Source organism: Hemiscyllium ocellatum, chromosome 6, assembly GCF_020745735.1.
Source record: "Hemiscyllium ocellatum isolate sHemOce1 chromosome 6, sHemOce1.pat.X.cur, whole genome shotgun sequence".
Classification (NCBI taxonomy): domain Eukaryota; kingdom Metazoa; phylum Chordata; class Chondrichthyes; order Orectolobiformes; family Hemiscylliidae; genus Hemiscyllium; species Hemiscyllium ocellatum.
The window spans coordinates 32,975,206-33,001,609 of NC_083406.1; the positions used below are offsets into that span (position 1 = coordinate 32,975,206).

The window sequence follows — 26,404 nt, forward strand, 5'->3', positions numbered from 1 at the left end:
TTTTGTGCAATGGCTTAAAAATCAACCTATTCTTTAGGCACCAAAAGATTCAAACTTAGATGGGCTACTTTAAATAGCTTGATTTGAAATTTGAGAGTGTTGTTGACATAAGGGTTGGTTTTAAACTGAGGTGTCAACTTTATAGTCTGTGGATATTTGTGCTGAACTACAATTCAGGAGATATTTATAGCACCAACAAAACAGGAGTTTACATGATGAGGCAAAACTTTGAACTGGCCAAATAAAAGAAAATTGCAGATGCTGGAAATCTAAGATAAAAATAAATTTCTGCAGAAACTCATCAGGTCTGGCAGTATCTATGCAGAGAAAGCAGAGTTAACATTTTGGGTGAATGACCTTTCTTCAGAACTAATTGTGACTAGGAAAAGATTGGTATAGATACTGAGAGTGGGGAGGGGAGGGGAGTGAGAAGTAAGCGATAAGTGGACATGGAGCCCAGCAACTCTGAGCTCCATCTCCACCTATTGTTTATTCTTCCCCCACACCATCTTTAGCACACATATCAATCTCTTCCTAGCCACAATCAGTTCTGAAGAAGGGTCACTGCTTTCTCTCCACAAATGTTGTTAGACCTACTGAGTTGCTCCAGCAATTTCTGTTTTTCTTGTCCTGGAACAGTCAATACCTGGAACTGAGGATTTTTCTGACCATTTAACTAGATGATAATCATGAGCACCGAGGAAAATAGAAGTATGACACAGTGTACAAAAAAGCTATTTTAAAATCAAATTAGCATTAAGTTTGTATTGATTGTTTAATTTTCTAGTGAAGCAAATTGCCAAAGCTGACTATAATGGGAACCTTGTTTAAAATGTTTTTAATAAACATAGGCATCACTGAATAGGTAGCATTTATTGCCCATCCCAAAGCCCAACAGAGGTTACAGTAAACTGCCTTCTTGAAATGCTGCCATCAGTGTATCATAGGTATACCCAAAGTGCTTTTAGAAAGGGAGTTCCAGGGCCCAGCTGCAGGGAGGGAACAATATAGTTTCCAAATGCACATTACAGTTAAATAAAGAATTAAATTGAGTTTAAAAATTAAACAATGTATCCTGTGCTTAAGATCAACATACTCTTTTTAAAAAAAAAGACCCTTGCCTCCAGCTTGACTTGGTAAACCTTGGTCAGTCGTCCGTCGTCTTGACTCAGTTGCTGTGTTCTGTCCAACTTGAGGCAAAAAGGGCAATGTGATAGAGACTTGGCAGAACAGCAACAGTCTTCCGAAAAGGAAAATGAGGGCATTGAGCAGGAGGAGCATCACCTGTTGCATATTACAGTGCTGTAACTTTGGGTGTAATAAGCTAAATAGGACTTAATTGACACCTGGTTTCAGTAGATGTGAGCTGGGTGCAGTGATTATTCGTTTACTGTTAATCTCTTGTTGCTCAAAAGACAAGCAGTCCCTGTTCTCAATTTGTTGTTTCTTTCCCTTGCTTTTGTCGCATAAAAGTTCCAGCTGTCTGAAGGCATTCCAGAGTGTTTTGCTCCCATATTAATGAGAAAATGTTATACTCTGCTGGGCATTGGACAAAGAATAGCCCTTGCCACTTTCTTAGATATGGCTCTACCAAGTTGTGCGAAGGTGATTTAACCTTTGGAGCTGTGGTTACTGTGACTGCTGATCATGGCAGGTGATTAAGTAGAATAGCAATACATTTAAAAATGTGGACTTGTATTTGCAATGGAGTGTCACCTGTGCCACTTATGTGCTCTTGAAAGAGTTTCTTTTTCATTTTCCTCCTAGTATGTGCACTATGAAGGGCAGCTTTTTCTGGTAATGCTTGACCTAGAACATGACTGGTCCATATATGGTGCCCATACTAGAATCCCAGCAGTGATGAGTAATTAGTGAGTGAGTGAGAGGATGGGTCAGTTTATGTGAATTGGAGCCATAAGTGCGTGGATCAAGGATGTCTCAGAGGGTGCAGAATGTACTCAAGGGGGAAAGAGGCCAGGAAGAGGTCATTGTCCACATTGGAACCAACGACATAGGAAGGGACAAGGTTGAGATTCTAAAGGGTGATTACAGAGAGTCAGGCATGAATTTAAAAAGGAGGTCCTCAAGCGTAGTAATATCTGGAATACTCCTGGTGCTATGAGCCAGTGAGGGTAGGAGTAGGAGGATAGAGCAGATGAATGCATGGCTGAGGAGCTGGTGTATGGGAGAAGGATACCCTTTTTTTGGATCATTGGAAACTCTTTTGGGGTAGAAGTGACGTGTACAAGAAGGACAAATTACACCTAAATTGGAAGGGGACTAATATACTGTCAGGGAAATTTGCTAGAGCTGCTCGGGAGGATTTAAACTAGTAGGTGGTTGGGGGTGGGGGGGGGTGGTGGGAGCACAGGGAGATAGTGAGGAAAGACATCAATCTGAGATTGGTACAGTTGAGAACAGAAGCGAGTCAAACAGGGCAGGCAGGGACAAGATAGAACTAATGAATTAAACTGCATTTATTTCAAAGCAAGGGGCCTAACAGGGAAGGCAGATGAATGCAGGGCATGGTTAGGAACATCGGACTGGGGTGTCATAGCAATTACAGAAACATGACTCGGGGATGGGCAGGACTGGCAGCCGAATGTTCCAGGATACAAATGCTACAGGAAGGATAGAAAGAGAGGGAAGGAGGGGTGGGGTGGCATTTTTGACAAGGGATAGCATTACAACGATGCTGAGGGAGGATATTCCTGGAAATACATCCAGGGAAGTTATTTGGGTGGAACTGAAAAATAAGAAAGGAATGATCACCTTATTGGGATTAGAGTATAGACGTCCTAATAGTCAGAGTGAAATTGAAAGGAGATCTCCGCTATCTGTAAGAATAGGATGGTTTTGGTAGGGGATTTTAACTTTTCAAATATAGAGACTGGGACTGCCATAGTGTTCAGGGTTTCAATGGAGAGGAATTTAAGTGTGTACAAGGAGATTTTCTGATTCAGTATATGGATGTACCTACTGGAGAAGGTGCAAAATTTGACCTACTCTTGGGAAGTAAGGCAGGGCAGGTGACTGAGGTGTCATTCGGAGAGCACTATGGGACCAGTGACCATATTCTATTAGATTTATAATAGTATGGACAAGGATACACCGGATCTAAAAGTTGAAGTTCTAAATTGGAGAAAAGCCAATTTTGACGGTATTAGGCAAGAACATTCGTAAGCTGATTTGGGGCAGATGTTCGCAGGTAAAGGGACGGCTGGAAAATGGGAAACCTTCAGGAATGAGATAACGAGAATCTAGAAAAAGTATATTCCTGTTAGGCTGGTAGGTATAGGGAATGCTGGATGACTAAAAAAAATTGAGGGTTTGGTTAAGAAAAAAGGAAGCATAAGTAAGGTACAGATGGGATAGGTCAAATGAACCCTTGGAAGAGTATAAAGGCAATAGGAGTATACTAAAGAGGGAAATCAAGAGGGCGAAAAGGGGACATGAGATAGCTTTGGCAAATAGAATTAAGGGAAATCCAAAGGGTTTTTACAAATACATTAAGAACAAAAGGGTAAGTAGGGAGAGAATAGGGCCCATCAAAGATCAGCAAGGCAGCCTTTCTGTGAAGCCACAGAAAATGGGGGAGATATTAAGTGAGTATTTTGCATCAGTACTTACTGTGGAAAAGGATGTGGAAGATATAGAATGTCGGGAAATAGATGCAAAACATCTTGCAAAATATCCATATTACAGAGGAGGAAGGTTGGATGTTTTGAAGCACATATAGGTGGATAACTCCCCAGGATGTGATCAGGTGTACCCTAGAACTTTGTGGGAAGCTAGAGAAGTGATTTCTGGGCCTCCTGCTGAGATATTTGTATAATTGTTAGTCACAAGTGAGGTGCTGGAAGACTGGAGGTTGGCTAATGTGCTACTGTTTAAGAAGGGGGGTAAGAACAAGCCAGGGAACCATATATCGACCAGTGAGCCTGACGTTCGTGGTGGGCAAGTTGTTGGAGGGAATCATGAGGGACAGGATGTACATGGATTTGGAAAGGCAAGGACTTATTAGGGATAGTCAACACGATTTTGGGTGTGGGAAATCATGTCTTACAGACTTGATTGAGTTTTGTGAAGAAGTAACAAAGAGGCTTGATGAGGGCAGAGCGGCAGATGTGATCTATATTAACTTTAGTAAGGTGATCGACAAGGTTCCCCATGGGAGACTGATTAGCAAGGTTAGATCTCACGGAATACAGGGAGAACTAGCCATTTGGATACAGAACTGGCTCAAAGGTAGATGACAAAGGGTGGTGGTGGAGGGTTGTTTTTCAGACTGGATGCCTTTGACCAGTGGAATGCTACAAGGATTGGCGCTGGGTCCACTACTTTTTGTAATTTACATAAATGATTTGGATGTGAGCATAAGAGGTACAGTGAGTAACTTTTCAGAGGACACCAAAATTGGAGGTGTAGAGGGCAGTTGAAGAAGGTTACCTCAGATTACAACAGGATCTTGATTGGATTGGCCAGTGGGCTGAAAAGTGGCAGATGGAGTTTAATTCCGATAAATGCGAGGTGCTGCATTTTGGGAAGGCAAATCTTAGCAGGACTTTTAATGGTAAGGTCCTAGGAAGTGTTGCTGAACAAAGAGACCTTGGAGTGCAGGTTCATAGTTCCTTGAAAGTGGAGTTGCAGATAGCTAGGATAGTGAAAAAGGCATTTGGTATGCTTTCCTTTATTGGTCAGAGTACTGAGTACAGGAGTTGGGAGGTCATGTTGCAGCTGTCCAGGACATCGGTTAGGCCACTGTTGGTATATTGCGTGCAATTCTGGTCTCCTTCCTATTGGAAAGATGTGGTGAAACTTGAAAGGGTTCAGAAAAGATTTACAAGGATGTTGCCAGGGTTGGAGGATTTGAGCTAATGGGAGAGGCTGAACAGGCTGGGGCTGTTTTCCCTGGAGCGTCGGAGGTTGAGGGGTGACCTTACAGAGGTTTACAAAATTGAGGGGCATGGATAGAATAAATAGACAAAGTGTTTTCCCTGGGGTCGGAGAGTCCAGAACTAGAGGGCATAGGTTTAGGGTGAGATGGGAAAGATATAAAAGAGACTTATGGAGCAACTTTTTCACTCAGAGAGTGGTACATGTATGGAATGAGCTGCCAGAAGAAGTGGTGGAGGTTGGTACAATTGCAACATTTAAGAGGCATTTGGATGGGTATATGAATAGGAAGGGTTTGGAGGGCTATGGGTGGGTGCTGGCAGGTGGGACTAGATTGGGTTGAGATATCTGGTCGGCGTGGAACGGTTGGACCGCAGGGTCCGTTTCCATGCTGTACATCTCTATGACTCTATTCTGAGCATGACCAGGAAAAATTGCAGGAAGATGTTAACAACTTGCAGATTAAATATTTAAATATTAAATGGAGTTTTGACATGGGATAAATTTTGGCAAGAAGAATAGAGTTTGCTTTAAAAATAAGAATCTAAATGGTGCAGAAGAACTGAGGAATTTGGGAGTTCTAATATGAAAATCACTAAAAGTAGTGACAGGTTATCAAGGCCATAAGGATGCAAACAGAGCACTTGGGTTTATGTTCATTTGAATTTAAAAGCAAAGACATTATACTACACATTTATTTAACCTTAGTTAAACCATAACTGAAGTGCTGCTTAGAATTCTAGTCACCTGTATAAACGATGGACGCACTGAAGGTGGAGTAAAGACTTGCAAGGATGATAGAAGAAATCAAGAGTGATTTATATAGCAAATGATAATGAACAAGCTGCGTTTCATAATTAAGTAAATGTGAGGGAGAAGTAAAAGAGGCCTTTAAAATTGTGAAGATTTTCTGAGCAGACAGTCAGTCTGTTCCCACTTGGCAGGAAGAGCAACACTGGAGGCCATCATTATAAGGTTATCATTAAAAATTCAGTTAAAGAATTTGGCCGAAGCATCTTAATCCATTGAGCAGCATGCAGGCAAAGCATGCTACCACAGCAGATTGTTGAGGTGAGTACAATAGATACATTCAGAGAGAAGCTAGATACGATGGAAATATAAAGGAATTATGATGCTGGGGTTAGTTGAAGAAGGAGAGGAGATTGCTAAAGTGGACAATAAATGTTGGTATTGTCTGGTTAGATTGAATGGTCTGTTTGTGTGCTGTCAATCCTCTGTAACTTCTAAAAGTGGTTTTATCACAAAGAACTCAGCATTTTACATCTGTCAATTCGACATGAATTGCAAATGGTCGTTATTCATATACTTATACCCACTAAGCAAAAATTGTTGTGTAGATGTCTTCTGCCTATGTTAACAAGAGCCTAATTAATCATTCTCTTAGCTCCAAATTATTGCAGGTGAACCCAGGCGTGTAAACACTCAAGGCCAAAATGAGGGAAGGGATTAGAGTAAAAAGGAGCACAAGACTTGAGTTAAGAAAGAAACCACAGTAATACTGTAACTGTGCAGTAGCTGATTGTCTCATCAAATATGTCATAAATAGAGTTTCAATTATAACTTTAATTACATGGAAGATTATATTTCCAAATAATTCAGCTTACATTCCTACATGTGTGTTGTTATGTTAGAATTAATTGAGTTTTTTGCATCAGCTTTGACTCACTGAATGATACACTGTTGACTCTTAAATCAGAAGATTGTGTTCACTTCCCATTCCTTTGCAAATCATCTTGAGTTTGCAGTTCAGTGCATTATTGAGTGAGTCCTGCCTGTCGGAGATACAATCATTCAGCTAGTGTGTTAAATTGAGATTCAATCTGTTCTGTTAAATGGGCATAAAAGATCCCAGGGTACTATTATATGAACCATGGCATTCTCCTCATTGAATGAATTGAATTGAATTGAATTTATTGTCACGTGGCACAGTGAAAAGCTTTGTCTTGCAAGCAATACAGGCAGATCACTAATTTATTTTTCTATCCTAGTTAACTAATAGCTAAACAGCAGCAAAAACAAAAACACAGATACAAGTGAATGTTAAGCGTTCGTGAGCCCATTCAGTATTCTAACAACAGTAGAGTAGAAACTATTATGAAACCTGTTCTGGCCAATATCTATTTCTTGGTCAGCATCTGGTCATGTTTGCTGGTTGTGTGGACCTTGCTGCAGGTTAATCCATGTCTCCCTATATTACAATTATAGTTGCAGGTGCTCAGTTTCTGTTCTAAGTCTCTTTATAGGAATAGAAATTATTTTGTGCCAAAGGGAGGGAGGGGGCAAGTCAGAGCAACTGTATTTTTTTTTGGAAGTTTTAAAGTAGCATTGGTAAATGATCTTCTTCAGGTAATATATGGCTGAGATATCTCCAAGTAGAGGGTTAAACTTAAATTTAGATTTTTCAAATTTAAGCTTACCCTGTTGTATGTACTGGAGTAGATTTGGTACAGTTGGAAATAAGATTGGAGATTATTAGCTTAAAGGAGAAGGAGGTGACAAAATAAGGGTATTTCAGAGTACTAGAGGTAAAAGGCCCTTGGGCTCGTTGTTTTTGCCCAGCGCATACTCCATCATCTAACTGTTACAATCCCATTTTTGAGATCTTGATCCACAGCCTTGTATGTCTTGGTATTAAAAGTGTACATCTAAATATTTCTTAAATGTTATGAGGGCTTCTGCTTTTAACACTTCCAGACTGAGTTCCAGATTCCCACCACCTATGAGTGAATTCTTTTTCCTCATATCACCTCTAAACCTCCTGCCCCTTGCCTTAAATCTGTGCCACCTAATCATTGATCTCTCCACCAAGGGAATAAGTTCCATTCTGTCTACCTTGTCTATGCCCTTCATAATTTTAAACATCTCAATCATGTCCCCACTCTGTCTCCTCTGCTTCAAGAAAAACTACCCTACTCTAGCCAATATCGTCATAACTGAAACTCTCCAGATTAGGCATTCTCTCCAGTGCAAACACCTCCCTCCTTAAAATGGATTCCAGAGCTGCATACTATAGTCTATCTGTGACATAATCATCTTTTTATGCCATTCTAGCATACCTCCCCGCTCTGAAATTCTAATAAAGACAGGGATCCCAGATGCCTCTTAACTCCTTTATCTACTTGTCCCTTTACCTTTTAAGGGACCAGTGGACATTAACATCAAGGTCCCTTTGATCCTCAGTGTTTCCCAGTGTCCTACCATTCATATTTCCTTGCTTTGTTTGTCCTACCTAAGTGCCTCGTCTCACACTTATCTTGAGTGAATTCCTTTTACCACTGATCAGCCCATTATATCCACCTGTAATCTAGGTCTATCCTCATCATTATTTTCCATCCATCAATGTTTGTCTCAGCTGCAAGCTCAGTGATTAATTGTTCTGTGTATGTATACCACAAACAGCAAGGATCCCAACACTGTTCCCTGCAAAATGGACATGGACACATGAACACTCCTCGACCATCTTCCTCTGCCTCCTGCCACTCAGTCCTTTCTGGATGCAATTAGCCAAATTTCATGGAATAATTTCTATTCCTATAAAGAGACTTAGAACAGAAACTGAGCACCTTCAACTATAATTGTAATATAGGGAGACATGGATTAACCTGCAGCAAGGTCCACACAACCAGCAAACATGACCAGATGCTGACCAAGAAATAGATATTGGCCAGGACAGGTTTCATAACAGTTTCACGTGTCCATGGACTCCTACCTTTGCTATCAATTTCCCATGAGGGATCTTATCAACAGCCTTCTGTAGTCCAAATAGACTACATCAAAAGCATTGCCCTCATCTAAACACCTAGTTATAGAGTCATAGAGATTTTCAGAACAGAAACAGACCATTCGGTCCACTTTGTCCATGCCAACCAGATATCCTAACCCAATCTAGTCTCATTTGCTAGCACTTGGCCCATATTCCTCTTAACCCTTCCTATTCATATACCCATCCAGATGCCTTTTAAATGCTGTAATTGTACCAGCCTCCACCACTTCCTCTGGCAGCTCATTCCATTCATGCATACCCTGTGCGTGAAAAAGTTGCTCCCAAGGTTCCTTTTATACCTTTCCCCTCTCACCTTGAACCTATGCCCTCCAGTTCTGTCTTTCTGTCTCTCTTCTCTCCCCCCCCCCCCCCCACCCCCCGCCACCTTACCTCAGCCCACCCCACCCCAGTCACATCTTGGAAAAATCTAATCAGGTTGGGGGTTAAAATGGCCTCCTCATGAAAACCACAGTGATTGTTCTTGCTTAATCCTTGCATCTGCAAGTACAAATTAATTCTGTCCCTCAAATTTGCTTCCAAATGTTTCTCCCACCAGAGTTTGTTGTCCCACCTATTATATCCATTATGTTATAAACATAATTACGTGAACTTTATCTTAACTGCTGAAGTCCACATTTGGTGACTATTGTCGCAGGGTTTACAGCCTTAAGCAGATTAGCTTAAATTTTATTTGAGACAATGAATTTGCAATATCAACAAAATGCGAAGTGAAGTGCTCTGTGAGCTTTGTGTATAGATCTTACAGGAAGAAATATTGTTAACAGTTAGATAGTAAATGGTCACACTCATTTTAAGACATGTGTTTTAAAAAGTTGCACTGTACTGCCCAAAATACATCACTTTCACAATTTTTCCACACCGTTATACAATTTTAAGTTGTTCAATTCCATTTAATCACTTTTTTAAAAAAAATGATTTTCTTTGAAACAGGACGTTGCCAGGGTTGGAGGCTTTGAGCTATAGGGAGAGGTTGAACAGGCTGGAGCTGTTTTCCCTGGAGCATCGTAGGCTGAGGGATGACCTTTATAGAGGTTTATAAAATCATGAGGGGCATGGATAGGAGAAATAGACAAGGTCTTTTCCTTGGAGTGGGCAAGTCCAGAACAAGAGGGCATAGGTTTAAGGTGAGAGGGGAAAAATATAAAATAAACCTAAGGGGCAACGTTTTCATGCAGAAGGTGGTGCATGTATGGAATGAGCTGCCAGAGGAAGTGTGGAGGCCAATACAATTGCAACATATAAAGGCATCTGGATGGGTATATGAATAGGAAAGGTTTGGAGAGATATGGGCCACATGCTGGCAGGTGGGTCTAGATTGGTTTGGGATATCTGGTCAGTGTGGACAAGTTGAACAGGAGGGTCTGTTTCCGTGCTGTATATCTCTATGATTCTAAACAAGTATTAAACATTGCAACTGTTGTTTTGTTAATACCTTTGGGGAAGATTTTCCTGAGTCATTATATCCTGGTGACATCGTAAACAAGTGGAAAATTGCCTCAATTACTAAATGAAAACAGAATTTATTAGAATGTCTGTATAATTTTATTAGAAATAAGAACTGGTGAAAATGTTGTCACTATGTTTGCAACATTGCAAACATAATCTCTGTTTCCCAAGATTATTACAAAAAAATTGTACATTCTTCAAATAATTTCTCTTTTTAAACTACTTCTTCTGAAGTTTAAGGTGATATTTTACTGGATATCATTTAAGAAAGATACAATGTGGAGATATGGTGGTGCAGAAATGTTAGTAATATATATTTAAACTTTTTCTGATTATAATTCAAAATTGCATGCTTTCACATAAAGCATTGTGTCACCTTACAAATATAGGAGGAAGACTTTCCACCAAGAGATGACTTCAATGATGCTGACCAGCTGAGAGTAGGCAATGATGGCATCTTCATGTTAGCATTTTTCAGTAAGTCTACATCAATTTCTTGTGGTTTGGATTTTATTCAATTAAAACGTTAGAATAATGTCATTTATTCAGCAGCTTGAACCCTCTAGAACACATATAAATTGTAATAATGATTTCTCGTTCCAAGTTTTGCATTACATATGAATAGATTTAGTCGGTGAAAGGATTTCATAGAACTCTGCAATAAAGTAAATGAACACTAGTTTATAATTTAGAATAATACTTACAGCACTGTTCGTAGGCTTTGCTTGCCATGTTTACTTATAGCATAGAGATTTTTATTCTCTCATGGGGTGTAGGCATTGCTGCCTAGTGAGCTGCAATCTTAAACCGCTACCATCTGTCTACTGTAGGCAGATCCATCATGCCATTAGGTAGTGTTTCCAAGATTTTGGCCCATCAATGAAAGAACAGCGATGTACTTCCAAATCTTGATGATGAGTGGCTTAGAAGGGAACTTGCAGGTGGTGGTGTTCCCAAGAATCTGCTGCCGTTGTCCTTCTCGATGGAAGTGATTGTGGGTTTTGAAGGTGCTATCCAAGGACCTAACACTATCATTGGATGATGGGTTGACATGGTTTGTGACAAAGTTAAGCGGTGTAGGATTTCTATCAGTTTTCTATCATTATCACTGATAATGGATTGAATCGCTCCTTTTTAATACCTTTTCCTTCAATGTACATTTTGGGATTTGTGTTTATAACATTGTGCGGTTTGATTATCTAAAGTAAAGAGCTTGATTTGGCCCATCAATAACATCTGAATGATTGGCTTTTTCTTCTTTTGCCTTTTGCTTTTAATTAACCATCTCTATTTAAATAGCTTTGTTAAATAAATGCACTAATTTTAGAATTATTACGTCTAAATCTTTTGTTCTTTTTGAATATTTCCATTGAGAATAAAACATGGTTACGTCTTGGATACGACAATTTTTGTGTCCAACTTAAACAATAAACCTCCCCTCATGTCGATTGCTGTGACTCTAGAACAACTAATATTGCATTATCGTAAATAGAAAAAGTTAATTCTGTTTGTTTGAAGAAATATTTGTTTGGTAATCTATTATAAATTTATTTTTTTCTTGTTCGAAGTGTTTCTTAGCCCTTGAATACTGTACATCATAGAACTTTCTTGACTCCAAGTTCTCCACTATTGTGAACTTTCCTGAATCTGCATTGGCCAAATCTTAAAGAATTTGATGAAGTCCCCTTTATTTTTATTCCTCGAGTCAAGTCTCAAAGCAGGTCATCTCTTCCGATATCTCTAAATTTTATAACATTTCTAAATTTAGAAATCAGATCCATTGTTTCTCCTGATTGCTTCTGATAAAGGTGTATTAATCTTTGTAACACACCCAAAACTGAGCACAGTACACCAAATGCACTCCACAAGGCCTAGTACACATTCAAGTTAACCCTTAGTAGTATAATTATGTGCCCTTAGTTTAAATCTCCTGTTGAATTGGTAATTTTAACACTCTGTACATCAACCACTCAGCATGCAGTTGTGGTTTGCAAACTAGAATCTGTGGCTCGTAGATGAAGGAAAGATAGCAAAGCAAGCATCGGCATGGTAATGTTGAAAGATGGCAATGGTATGGATGGGGGGCTGAGGTAGAAGGGAAATGGACCATGATGCACTAACGCAAATAAGATGAGTTTTGTTTAATCTTCTGACTCTACACTTGTCTGAGCTAAATTCCATGTGGCATTTGTCTGTTCCATTTAGATAACTTGTTAATCCTTTATTGCAAATTGGTGACCTGCCCAGTTTATTGTCATGTGCAAACTGGGCCTTTTGATAGTAACTTCTCTTTGTAAAGCACCTTTCATGTAAAGAAACATATGGGTGTCTTATACTAGGTGTAATGTGATTCACAACCAACTCAGGAAAAGAAATATCAGAAGTGCAGATTCAAATTTTGAGGCAGACTTTTACAGCTGGAGACAGCAGAAGTGGAGACATTTTAAAAGTTGTTGCAGAGAAGAGGATTAAATCAGAAGGAGGAACACAGAGGACTGTATTTGGAGGGAAAGTACGTCTATAAAGACTACAGAAACTGGGTTTTGCAATGTAGTTGAATCTATAGACGAGGTAAACATTTTAAACTGGAATGTGTTGCCAGACAATGGATTTCTAGCATGGGTAGGTTGTTCTGAGATACTGTGAAGAATGGGCCTCAGAAGCATGAGAAGTGAACTGATATGGAACATGTAAAATTTGGAGAGGACTTGTGGATTGGTGCCAACAGGCTATTTTCCTCATTTTGAGAGTCTAGAATTAGAAGCATAGTTCCCCAGCATTTGGAAGGCAGTGTCGTGGTGGTAATGTCACTGAAATAGTAATCCAGAAACCCATGCTGGAGATATTGGTTCAAATCCTATCATGGCAGGTGATGAAATTCAAATTCAACAAAAACTTCTGGAATAAAAAGCTATTCAGTTGATGACTATAGAATGTTTGTGTTCTGTGTTCCAGATGGAACTTGAGTATATTCAAGGCTGAGAGCGACAGATTTTTGAACCCTGAAAATATTGAAACAATATTGGAGACAAGGTTCAAGATCAGTCACATGTCTATACATCTATAGGCTTCACGAGTATAAGAGCTGGAGTCAAATATAGGACAACAGTTATCCTTCCCTAATTAGAATCGGTTTTAGAAATTGACTCTGATATATAAGAGTTTAAACATGCAAATTTGTACAGTCAAGTTTTGCAGTTATGTTCCATCCCCTTTTGGTAATGTAACTTGAAGCACTTTGTATTCATGGACTATTCATGCCATCTTGTGGAATTTTGTGGAATTGCTGTGATGGTCTTGGAATGCATTTACATAGAACATAGAAAAATACAGCGCAGTACAGGCCCTTTGGCCCTCAATGTTGCGCCGACCGAAGCCTACCTAAACTACACTAGCCCACTATCCTCCATATGCTTATCCAATGCCCGCTTGAATGACCATAAAGAGGGAGAGTCCACCACTGATACTGGCAGGGCATTCCATGAACTCTCATACCGCTGAGTAAAGAATCTACCCCTAACATCTGTCCTATACCAACCTCCCGTTAATTTAAAGCTGTGTCCCCTAGTAACAGCTGACTCCATGCGCGGAAAAAGGTTCTCACTGTCAACCCTATCTAAACCCCTAATCATCATGTACACCTCGATCAAATCTCCCCTAAACCTTCTTTTCTCCAATGAGAACAGCCCCAAGTGCCTCAGCCTTTCCTCATACGATCTTCCTACCATGCCAGGCAACATCCTGGTAAACCTCCAGTGCCTCCACATCCTTCCTATAGTATGGCGACCAAAACTGCACACAATACTCCAGATGAGGCCGCACCAGAGTCTTATACAACTGCAACATGACCTCAGGACTCCGGAACTCAATTCCTCTACCAATAAAGCCCAGTACGCCATATGCCTTCTTCACAGCACTATTTACCTGGGTGGCAACTTTCAGAGATCTGTGTACATGGACACCAAGATCCCTCTGCTCATCCACACTACCAAGTAGCCTACCATTAGCCCAGTAATCCATCTTCTTGTTACTTCTACCAAAATGAATGACTTCACACATAGCTACATTGAACTCCATTTGCCACATTTCTGGCCAGCTCTGCAACTTATCTATACTTAACCCAGCAAATACTTGAAATGCTGTTTTCTGAGCAATATTCCATTAAGTACAACTTGTACAGTTGTTCTTTTTTATTCTACATTCAGATAGTCTTCAAACATTGTCGGAACTTGTATAAATTTTATATTGTGTTGGGTGTTATGTACAGAGGAACCTTGGTTATCTGAAGGACAGAGGCAGGGATTATTTTGCTTGGTTAATTGGTGCAAGATAACATAGTTAGCTGCGCATTGGGACCTTGCAATCTTGTTCAGATCATCCGAAATTCTATTATCGAATGTCGGATAATCGAGATTCCTCTGTATTAGGCACACTCTTACCCTAAGCTTCAGCTGCTCTGCTGGCTAGTGATACACAATCTCCTATCCTGCCTGTATGAAGCTGAAGAAACTACATAGCTGGAACAATAATTTCTTCAACATTTTAGAAAGGTCTCTGATTTGAGCATTACAATTTCTTGACTAATATGACTATGCCTAACGAGAGTTGTTTTTAAGGAAAGCGAAGCGAAATCCTTAAGCGAGGCTTTTAGCTTTGCATTTGAAAAGACAGCATTGTTCTGTGATGTTAATAAGCAAGGGGGAATTCTTTGATGCGATCAGAACATCTGCACACCTGGTAGCTGACACATTTTTGCCCATGTCAGAGGATAGCACTCTTACTTTCTTGACTCCAAGTTCTCCACTATTGTGAACTTTCCTGAATCTGCATTGGCCAAATCTTAAAGAATTTGATGAAGTCCCCTTTATTTTTTTCCCTCGAGTCAAGTCTCAAAGCAGGTCATCTCTTCCGATATCTCTAAATTTTATAAAATTTCTAAATTTAACAGCATCAGCATCCACTGCGAATGTTCACTTCAAAGTTTACTATATACAGCCAAGTACACAATACGTCACCCTTGAATTTTTTTTTGTGTGGCCAGAAACATACAGATTATCATGGGATAAGGCTTGCTTGACACCCTCAGTGCCTCGTGAGATCATTCCCCATTATTGATCTGCTAAGTTGGTTTACTATCTTGTTGCTTGCCTTGGCCTTAATGCTCCCTTTATAGTATTTATTATTTTTCAGATTTACAAGTCTCAGTCCATGTTGGACACGGCACTATGTATATTGTTCAGTGGGTTGCCTTGAATCCTGCAGCACATATTTGTAGAAAATATTCATGCACAATGTGATGAGCAGTTTGATCTGGATGACCATAGTCACATGCTTGGCTGTCCTCCTGAGATGCATTTGTGAAGGAGATGTAATGTCTTTTAGTGAAGAGTTGATTTCTTTTTTGTGTCCACTTTTTGATGGAGGTTATAGCTTGGAGGTACTAATACCTGATCATGCAACAGATCTTTGGCATTTTTATGCTAACCCAGAACTGCACTATTTGTCATTTTCTGTTAAAATCTCTATCATACAAAGTATTCTCAGAACTTAAAAAACGTGCATGATTTGAGTTTTACTTTCAGTATATTTATTTTATTCTTTCTTAGGATGTGCATATCACTGGCTGGGTCAGCATTTATTGTCCAATCCTGATTTGCCCTTGAGAAGTTGTTAGTGAGCTCCCTGTTGAGCTCCTGTGGTAAATTGGGTTTAGTACGCTCCTGATGCTGGTAGGAAGAGAATTCCAGGATTTTTAACCAGTGACAGTGATTCGAGATATAGTTCCAAATCAGAATGGTATGTGGCTTGAGGGGAGCTTCCTGGTGATGGTGTTGCTATCTATTGCCTGTTCTTCTGGATGGTAGAGATTGTGGGTTGAGAAGCTGCTGTTGAAGGATCCTTGGTGAGATGCTGCAGTGCATCTTGTATGTGATACACACCGCTGCCACTGTCAGTTGTTGGTGGGAGGAGTGAATGTTTAAAGTTTCATTATGTTGTAAGGCAGTATTTCCCAAACCTTTTCCAACAATGTCTACAATTTAAGGCTTGAAAATTGTTATGACTCCTCAGTGTGAACTGCAGGATGTGGATAGAGGAGGACTATGTAAACAAGGGCCAGTGGAATACTTGGCCAGAGTTCCATGGGTGGCCATTGCTGCCTCAGAACACACAACCCCAGAACTCCAGTTTGCAACCCTATTTGGAGTTCTTGGAAGCCCTGTTCCAAGGTTTGTGTTCCAAGGTTCAAATTAATTAAAAAGTGACATCACAAGAAAACACTTAACTGTTTAGTTATTATTTTGCTCATTTATCTTTTGAAACTCAGAATTTATCAGTTATTTTAAGGGCTTATTAGTATTAGTAAAGTTCACTGCTTGTAATACAGCTCAGTGGGAATAGTGAGGTTTATTGGTTAAATAAAAACAAAATTAATTATCTCTTAATAAAGGTAGCAGGACAGGTGATTTGTTGTAACTGCAGGATATGAGGGTTCCTAGATACCAGTGTGATCCAGGGCACGCACATCTGCAGTTCTGAGAGTTCCAAGTTTGAGCTGGAGACCAAGTTATTTACACTGACATATCAGGGAATGGAAAGTTAGCTGGACACGTTGGTTGCAATAGTGTGACTGTCTCATGGTATGATCAGATGAATTTAGTGTATGGTTAGGGACAGGAGTGTGTGACTGGAGGTGAGGCATGTAACATGACCGCAAATGTAGAATTGGAGGAGCCTCTGTCTTGTTAATTGTTCTTGGTTCTTGCAGCCTTGATGGATGAATTGATCATGGCACCACAGTACCGGAAGTCATTGGAGAAGAGCGAGTTCTTCAATCAGACAGCTATGGTAAAAGGGAATAGCATAGTCAAGGAAATGGTCACAGTTCTTTGCAACTGAAGAATTCAGGGCTGGATAACTGTGTGGTCTACCCATACCAAGGTTTGCGATATCTGTTCCAGGCTGGAGAGAAAGTTTTGTGGAAAAGGAGAATCCAATGGTCAGATGTAGCTGTAAGCGACAAAGTGTATGAACCTTAAAGTGCATCAACAGATAAAATCAGAGGTTCCAAAAGTTAAAAGATAGAACTAAAGACCCTGTATCTGAATGTACATGGCATTCATAATGAAACAGATTATTTGCACAGTCAATCAGTATTAACTGCATATGATCTGATTGCCATTACAAAGATATAGCTTCAAGGTAACAAAATCTGGGTTCTGAATATTTAAGGGTTTCAGAAGGAAAGCTAGGGGGATAGGTCTGTTGATTGAGGATGACATTAGTGTAATAGAGAGAGAGGAAGATGAGAAATAGTGAAGGTAAGAAATTGCTGGTGGGAGCGCTTTAAAAAATCTCTAACCACACTATAGGATAGTTATACATAATGGGGTCCCCATGAGAAAGGTACAGCAATAATCCTGGGTGATTTTAACCTGCATATATATATTGGACTAGTCAGATTTCCAAAGGTATCCTGGATGATAAGTCAATCTGTTTTCACGACAGTTTTTTTTTCAATAGCACATTCTGGAACAAATAAGAATGTAAACTATACTGGATCCAGCAATGAGACCGGACTAATTCATGACCACATTATAAATGGTATCCCTGAATAGCAGTGATCTTAAATGATGAAAATTCACATTCATTTTTGGAGGTTTAGAGGGATAGGAAAGGTGAATTTGAAGCTAGCGTTTTAACCTTAAGTGGGTTAATAATGTGGACAACAAGGCAGGGCTGGCTAAAGTAAGCTGGGAAAATAGTTTTGGTATTTGGGGCCCTAACGTTTACATCATATATCAGACAAAGTCTTTTCCCTGGGGTTGAGGAGTCCAGACCTAGAGGGCATAGATTTAGGGCGAGAGGAGAAAGATATAAAAGAGACCTAAGGGGCAACTTTTTCATGCAGAGGGTGGTACGTGTATGGAATGAACTGCCAGAGGATGTGGTGGAGGCTGGTACAATTGCAACATTTAAGAGGCATTTAGATGGATATAGGACCAAATGTAATTTTCCAAATTTGCAGATAATACAAAGCAAAGCAGTAATGTGTGTTGTGAGGAAGATTAAGTGTTTTCAGGAGAATTTGGACAGATGTATGGCAGATGGAATTGACTTTGAAAAAATGTGAGGTGAGCTACTTGCTTCGAAATACAGACGTGCAGAGTAATAAATCCTGGGAGATTGGAAAGTGTAGATGTGCAAAAGGACTTTGGTATCTTTGTTAATAAGGCTAACATGCAAGCGCAGTCAGCTTTTAGACAGCCTAATTGAATGTTGACATTTATTTAAAGATCATCTGAGTACAGGAATACTGAAGACTTACTTCAATTGTATAGAAACATGGTTAAAATATGCTAGTAGTAATGTTTGCCACTTTGGTCTCCTTATCTCAGGAAGTATATTATTGCCACAGACGGGGTACAACAATTGTTTACCAGACTTGTTCCTGGAGTGGCAGGACTGTCCTATGAAGAGAGTTTGGGCAAAGTGGGCCTGTACTAGATGAAATATCGTAGATTCCCTACAGTGTGGAAACAGGCCATTTGACCCAACAAGTCCACACCGACCCTCCAAACAGGAACCCACCTCCCATTCCCCTGCCCTATTATTCCACATTCACCCAGACTAATGCACCTAACCCTACACATCTCTGAACATTATGGCAATTTAGCATAGCTGAAAATGTGTTGTTGGAAAAGCGCAGCAGGTCAGGTAGCATCCAAGGAGCAGGAGAGTCGATGTTTCGGGCATGAGTCCTTCTTCAGGAATGAGGAAGGTGTGTCCCGCAGGCTAAGATAAAAGATAGGGAGGAGAGACTTGGGGGAGGGGCGTTGGAAATGCGATAGGTGGGAAGGAGGTCAAGGTGAGGGTGATAGGCTGGAGTGGGAGTGGGGGTGGGGGCGGAGAGGTCAGGAAAAAGATTGCAGGTTAGGAAGGCGGTGCTGAGTTCGAGGGATTTGACTGAGACAAGGTGGGGGGAGGGGAAATGAGGAAACTAGAGAAATCGGAGTTCATCCCTTGTGGTTGGAGGGTTCCTAGGCGGAAGATGAGGCGCTCTTCCTCCAACCGTTGTGTTGCTATGGTCTGGCGGCGATAGAGGAGTCCAAGGACCTGCATGTCCTTGGTGGAGTGGGAGGGGGAGTTGAAGTGTTGAGCCACGGGGTGGTTGGGTTGGTTGGTCCGGGTGTCCCAGAGGTGTTCTCTGAAACGTTCAGCAAGTAGGCGGCCTGTCTTCTTCCTGACCTCTCTGCCCCCACCCCCACTCTGGCTTATCCCCCTCACCTTGTCCTCCTTCCACCTATTGCATTTCCAACGCCCCTCCCCCAAGTCCCTCCTCCCTATCTTTTATCTTAGCCTGCTGGACACACCTTCCTCATTCCTGAAGAAGGACTCATGCCCGAAACATCGACTCTCCTGCTCCTTGGATGCTGCCTGACCTGCTGTGCTTTTCCAGCAACACCTTTTCAGCTCTGATCTCCAGCATCTGCAGTTTTCACTTTCTCCTAGGCAATTTAGCATAGCCAATTCACCTGATCTGCACATCTTTGGATTGTGGGAGGAAATTGGAGCACTTGGAGGAAACCTACGCAGACACTTGGAGAGTGTGCAAACTCCACACACACAGTCGACCGAGCTGGAATCAAACTGCTGTGAGGCAGCAATGCTAACCACTGAGCCACCATGTCTCCCTCTATGCAGTTTTGAAGAATGACAGGCAACCTACACAAATTTAAAAGTATAGACAAGTTTGATGCACATACAATGTTTCTCCTGGTTTGGTAGTATAGAACCAGAGGGCACAAATTGAAAATAAAGGGGATACCGGTTAAGGACTAGATGAGAATTATTTGACTCAAATGTTATGGCTTTGAAAATCTCATCCCCAGTTGGCTGTGGAATCTCAGTCTTTGTAGAGGTTGATAAATATTTTAAATACTTCAGAGGGTTGTAGGTCTTTAGAACTCTTCTGAAAAGATGGTGGAAGCAGAGTACTTGAATATTTTTAGATTCTTGTTAAGCAGAGGATGCAAACATACCAGAAACCCACGGGAGCTTGGAGTTGTGAGTCACACTCAGCCATGATCCTACTGAGTGGCAGGCAAGGCTCAAAGGGCCAAATGGCCTGCTTCTGCTCCTAATTCAGTTGTTGAAATATTTGTATGTTCAGAATTGTAAAAACTACATTCCAGTAAGAAAGAAAGATTTAAAGGGAACAATGATCCATCTCTGGTTGTCTAATAAAGTTGAAGATAGTTCAGATTGTAAGAAAAGTTATATCTTTCCTCAGTAACAAAGGACAAGTCAAAATTTGACAGAATACAAGGAGCAGCAAAGAATGACTAAAAGATTACTCAGGAGGGTGAAATTAGAGTAGGAGAGAAAACCAGCTCGAAATATAACAAAAGTAGTATGAGTTTCTGCAGGTATTTTAGAAAGAAAAACAGTGGGCAAATTGAGCATTGGTATTGATATTGGTGGAGTTTTACATTATTAATATCATTGAAAGTTAAGGAGAGATGATTAAATCTTCTTTTTTGGGCATAGTCATTGCCTGGCACTTTTTTGCTGAAAATATTATTTCTCACTTATCAGTCCAAACCTGAGGTCTTAAAGGTCTTCATGGATTGGCAATGCAGTGAAATGTTTTCACCATTTTTATCTTCAGGAGCACACCAAGAGGCCAACCATTAGACAAAGACTAAGAGCTATCAGACAGTGTTAGTTTTATTGTACTACTAATTATCTGAAGTAATGTGTTGAGGACATTGTCTAACGATTCTGTGGAGTTGTGTGCAGCTGGTGCCTGCGAGATCCCTCTGTATTGTGTACTCTCACTTTGGTCTTTCTGCCACCCTTTTCAAATTTAGCAGTTTGCGAGGCTGCAGTGTTTGGTGGAGTCCAAGTTACTCAAAGTATGGCTCATTCCTGATTGGTTTTCTGCAAAATGACCTAGATATTGCTGTAAATGGAAAGTAATGACTGTTGTCTCATTTCTGTTTAAGCAGACCTATTAGTAATTGAAATATTGCTTTCTCATTTTTAAGTTATTGGGCAAGATGCTACTGAGATCCACACCTTCCCAGTGAGAGGCAAATTGTCTGCAAAGGTGTCATATAAGTAGTACGAGGCATGCCATTCACTTGGATGTATGAAAGATTGTATTTAAAACAATACGTTGGGGAAATCAATCACTGATGACCTTTTTTATGTCTTCAAATACTAAGCATTGAAGAAAGCATTGTAGCCTGGCACTGGTAGCTTTCAGCAAAAGACCATGTTGTCTCTCAGTTTCATTTATTGAGGAAAAGTTGATAAGTGCAGCAGCTATCTAAGTATTTGTTAGTAACAAGTATCAGTGTGACTGGTAACTGGTCAACTTGGTCAACACAGATCCTACCAAGTTTGAAACCGGTTTGATTCTTAAAGGTTGGGCTCAACCTCAGAAATGTGGTCAGTCACTAGCCATGTCGACTGCAGGTTTGCCTGGCCTGAGGATGGCAATAACTTTACCCTCTCTCCAGATTGATGGAATGGTGCCTGTTTCTTGGATGTTAACAAAGAAATAACCAGTCACACCTATTCGGTCCCAAGTTCATCAGAACTTTAAGATAGATGCCAATGATTCCTGGTGCTTTTCTTGCTAAGGTAGAAACTGTAAAACAGTGAAAAAAAACTGTGAAAGAAGTCCAGAGGAAATGGAAACAAATTTAAATATGGAATGACAGACAATAGATTCAGAAAAAACTTTGGCTAAGAATTGTAACAGACAATTGCAAACAGAATAATGAAAGAGAAATGGGTGTAGAAAAATTGGGATGCAGTGGAAAAGGAATCAAAAATCGAAATGAATAGATTTGTAAATTGAGAGAAAACACAGCGTTACTGGAGGAGAGAGATGCTATTATTCTATAAAGATTACACTGTGCAACATGGTCGCAGGTGAAATAAATCCTACAAAAAATCTTTGCGTTTAACTGTAATGAGTATCCTTTAAAATTACTATGGTGCAATGTATTTACTGTGAAAACTAATGTGGCATGCATTTTTAGGTTCATTGCAGAATGGCAAAGGCAGTTTGTTAAAGTAAAAGTAAATTAATTGGCAATAAATGCTAATTCTTGCAATTTTCAACATAGTTACCTCTTAAGCCTGTATTTTGCTGATTTCAATCAAGTAGCAGTACTACATGAGTTCTATTTTGAAAGTAGATATTTCCTAATTAACTTATCCAGGGATGTTATTATACACCTATGGAACAGGTGTGGTGTGATCTTAGGCCTTCAGGATGAGAGGGAGGAATGCTAATCACTGCAGCACAAGAAGCCTTCTACTTTTTCAAAATAAATTATCAAGCATGGTAATTATCAGTTGTCACTTTACTTCATGGAATAGTGTTGCTGAATTAGATCCGTGACTTATCAGTGTGGACAATGTGAGAGATCTAGAAACATTCCTGATGTAGTTGAAGTTCTAAATTGGTGAAAAGCCAATTTTGACGGTATTAGGCAAGGACTTTCAAAAGCTGATTGGGGGCAGATGCTCACAGGTAAAGGGATGGCTGGAAAATAGGAAGCCTTCAGAAATGAGATAACGAGAATCCAGAGAAAGTATATTCCTGTCAGGGTGATAGGGAATGCTGGATGACTAAAGAAATTGAGGGTTTGGTTAAGAAAAAGAAGGAAGCATATATCAGGTATAGACAGGATAGATCGAATGAATTCTTAGAGTATAAAGAAAGTAGGAGTATACTTAAGAGAGAAATCGTGAGGGCAAAAAGGGGACATGAGATAGCTTTGGCAAATAGAATTGAGGAGAATCCAAAGGGTTTTTACAAATACATTAAGGACAAAAGGGTAACTAGGGAGAGAATAAGGCCCCTCAAAGATCTGCAAGGCGGCCTTTGTGTGGAGCCACAGAAAATGGGGGAGGTACCAAATGAGTATTTTGCATCAGTATTTACCATGGAAAAGGATATGGAAGATACAGACTGTAGGGAAAAAGATGGTGACATCTTGCAAAATCTCCATATTACAGAGGAGGAAGTGCTGGATGCTTTAAAACGCATAAAAGTGGATAAATTACCAGGACGTGATCAGGTGTACCCTAGAACTCTGTGGGAAGCTAGAGAAGTGATTGCTGGGCCTCTTGCTGAGATGTGTATCATCAGTAGTCACAGGTGAGATGCCGGAAGACTGGAGGTTGGCAAACGTGGTGTCACTGTTTACGAAGGGTGGTAAGGACAAGCCAGGGAACTATAGACCAGTGAGCCTGACCTCAGTGGTGGGCAAGTTGTTGGAGGGAATTCTGAGGGACAGGATGTACATGGATTTGGTAAGGCAAGGACTGATTAGGGATAGTCAACATGGTTTTGTGCATGGGGAATCATGTCTCACAAACTTGATTGAGTTTTTTTGAGGAAGTAACAAAGAGGCTTGATGAGGGCAGAGCGGTAGATGTGATCTATATTGACTTCAGTAAGGCGTTCGACAAAGTTCCGCATGGGACACTGAATAGCAAGGTTAGATCTCACAGAATGCAGGGAGAACTAGCCATTTGGATACAGAACTGGCTCAAAGGTAGAGTACAGAGGGTGGTGGTGGAGGGTTGTTTTTCAGACTGGACGCCTTTGACAAGTGGAGTGCTTCAAGGATCAGTGCTGGGTCCTCTACTTTTTGAAATTTACATAAATGATTTGGATGTGAGCATAAGAGGTACAGTTGGTAAGTTTGCAGATGAGACCAAAATTGGAGATGTAGTAGACAGTGAGGAGGGTTACCTCCGATTACAACTGGATCTTGACCAGCTGGGCCAATGGGCTGAGAAGTGGCAGATGGAGTTTAATTTGGATAAATGTGGGGTGCTGCATTTTGGGAAAGCAAATCTTAGCAGGACTTACACTTAATGCTAAGATCCTAGGGAGTGTTGCTGAACAAAGAGACCTTGGAGTGCAGGTTCATAGCTCTTTGAAAGTGGAGTTGCAGGTAAATAGGATAGTGAAGGCAGCGTTTGGTCTGCTTTCCTTTATTGGTCAGAGTATTGAGTACAGAAGTTGGGAGGTCATGTTGCAGCTGTACAGGACATTGGAATATTGCATCAATTCTGGTCTCCTTCCTATTGGAAAGACGTTGTGAAACTTGAAAGCGTTCAAGAAAGATTCACAAGGATGTTGCCAAGGTTGGAGGATTTGAGCTTTCGGGAGAGGTTATACAGGTTGGGGCTGTTTTCCCTGGAGCGTCGGAGGTTGAGGGGTGACCTTACAGAGGTTTACAAAATTGAGGGGCATGGATAAGATAAATATACAAAGTGTTTTCCCTGGGGTAGGGAAGTCCAGAACTGGAGGGCATAGGTTTAGGGTGAGAGGGGAAAGATATATAAAAGGGACCGAAGAGGCAACGTTTTCACACAGTGGATGGTACGTGTATAGAATGAGCTGCCAGAGGAAGTGGTGGAGGCTGGTACAGTTGCAACATTTAAAAGGCATTTGGATGGGTATATGAATAGGAAGGATTTGGAGGGATATGAGCCGAGTGCTGGCAGGTGGGACTAGATTGGGTTGGGATACCTGGTCGGCATGGACGTGTTGGACCGAAGGGTCTATCTATGCTGTACATCTCTCTGACTCTATGAGCACAAGCATAGATCCTTGTAAAATGAAAGAGTTTGAGATGTGTGTCTACTTTTGAAGAACAGATTTCCTCAATTTAAAAAAAAGTAAGTAAATCATGTAACATGGAAAAAATGTTAATCTTCAGTTATTTGGGCAAGATTTGTACTTGAATCAAATTGTTGAAAGTTTACAAGTATTTATTTTGTTTCTCCAGTGGCATTCCTGTTTAATTGGATTGGCTTTTGTTTGTCATTCTGCCTCACTAATACCATAGCAGGCCGTTATGGTGCAATCTGTGGGTTTGGATTGTCTCTGATAAAATGGATCCTGATTGTACGGGTAAGTAGAATTCGATTTTTTTTTTCACATGTTTTTTTAAAACATTTAATACTGGTGATACAAAATTTTGGTCTTGTAAAACAAAAGTTGCCTCTGCGTATTTCATTTGAAGCAGCTTGCCTTGCTGTTCATCTGCCTGTTTCTTGAACGTTTCAGTTGTGTATTTTTATTTCCTATCGTGTGTTCTCTTTAGTTTAATGCTGATCACTCAGCTCTTCCCTTTATAATCTGCTTTGAAACGTTGTTTAATGTAAGTATTTCTCTCCAACTGTGGGTTAAGCTCTTTTTTTTTGGTCAGCACTCGAGATTATGAAAGTGAGACTTAAATTTTAGGATAAGGTGAGAGTGATTGCTTGGCACGAAGACAGTATTTGACCAAGTGCGCTTTGGAGCTCTAATAAAATTGAGGTCAACATGAGTCAAGTGGGAGGTGGGGTCATACTAGCCAGAAAAGAAGATGCTTGTGATTTCTGGAGGCCAATCATCTGAACTCAAAACATTTAATGCACAGGTTCGTTATGGTGGAGTTCTAGGTGCAAACATCATCTAATATATTTAGTCATGGTCTGTTGCTGAAATAGTACATGTTTTATCTTACTAGGTGAAAACAATGACTGCAGATGCTGGAAACCAGATTCTGGATTAGTGGTGCTGGAAAAGCATAGCAGTTGAGGCAGCATCTGAGAAGCAGTAAAATCAACGTTTCGGGCAAAAGCCCTTCATCAGGAATACAGGCAGAGTGCCTGAAGGGTGGAGCGATAAATGAGAGGAGGATGGGGGTGGAGAGAAAGTAGCATAGAATATAATAGGTGAGTGGGGAAGGGGATGAAGGTGATAGGTCAGGGAGGAGGGTGGAGTGGATAGGTGGAAAAGAAGATAGGCAGGTAGGACAAGTCATGGGGACAGTGCTGAGCTGGAAGTTTGGAACTGGGGTGAGGTGGGGGGAAGGGGAAATGAGGAAACTGTTGAAGTCCACATTGATGCTCTGGGGTTGAAGTGTTCCGAGGCGGAAGATGAGGTGTTTTTCCTCCAGGTGTCGGGTGGTTTATCTTATGTTCATCAGGACAATTCATTACAAGTACCAACATTAACAGACAAGCAACATTTATTCAGATTTGAAAGGAAGGTGCTGATGCAGCAAGTAATGTAGTGCTTAATACACAAAGCCCTATTCTTTGTAGGCAGAAAGAAGATGTGCACACATGGCACCTGTTTCAGCTCAACAGAGTAGGTGGCAATCATTCTCTACTTCATTTTTCAAAGCATAGTCAAACTGCCTTGTTTAGAATTTAATCAAAATATGGTCA

The 26,404-nt window shown here is 40.5% G+C and overlaps 1 protein-coding gene across 1 annotated transcript in view; it reads left to right on the forward strand.

Moving 5' to 3' along the window:
• The window catches only part of ndfip2 (Nedd4 family interacting protein 2), a 107,890-nt gene that overhangs the window by 55,521 nt on the left and 25,965 nt on the right, over positions 1-26,404 (forward strand). Inside the window, exons 4-5 of the mRNA XM_060826533.1 lie at positions 10,537-10,624; positions 24,973-25,097. Coding sequence (XP_060682516.1) covers positions 10,537-10,624; positions 24,973-25,097 — 213 coding nt within the window. The remainder of the gene's footprint in view (positions 1-10,536; positions 10,625-24,972; positions 25,098-26,404) is intronic.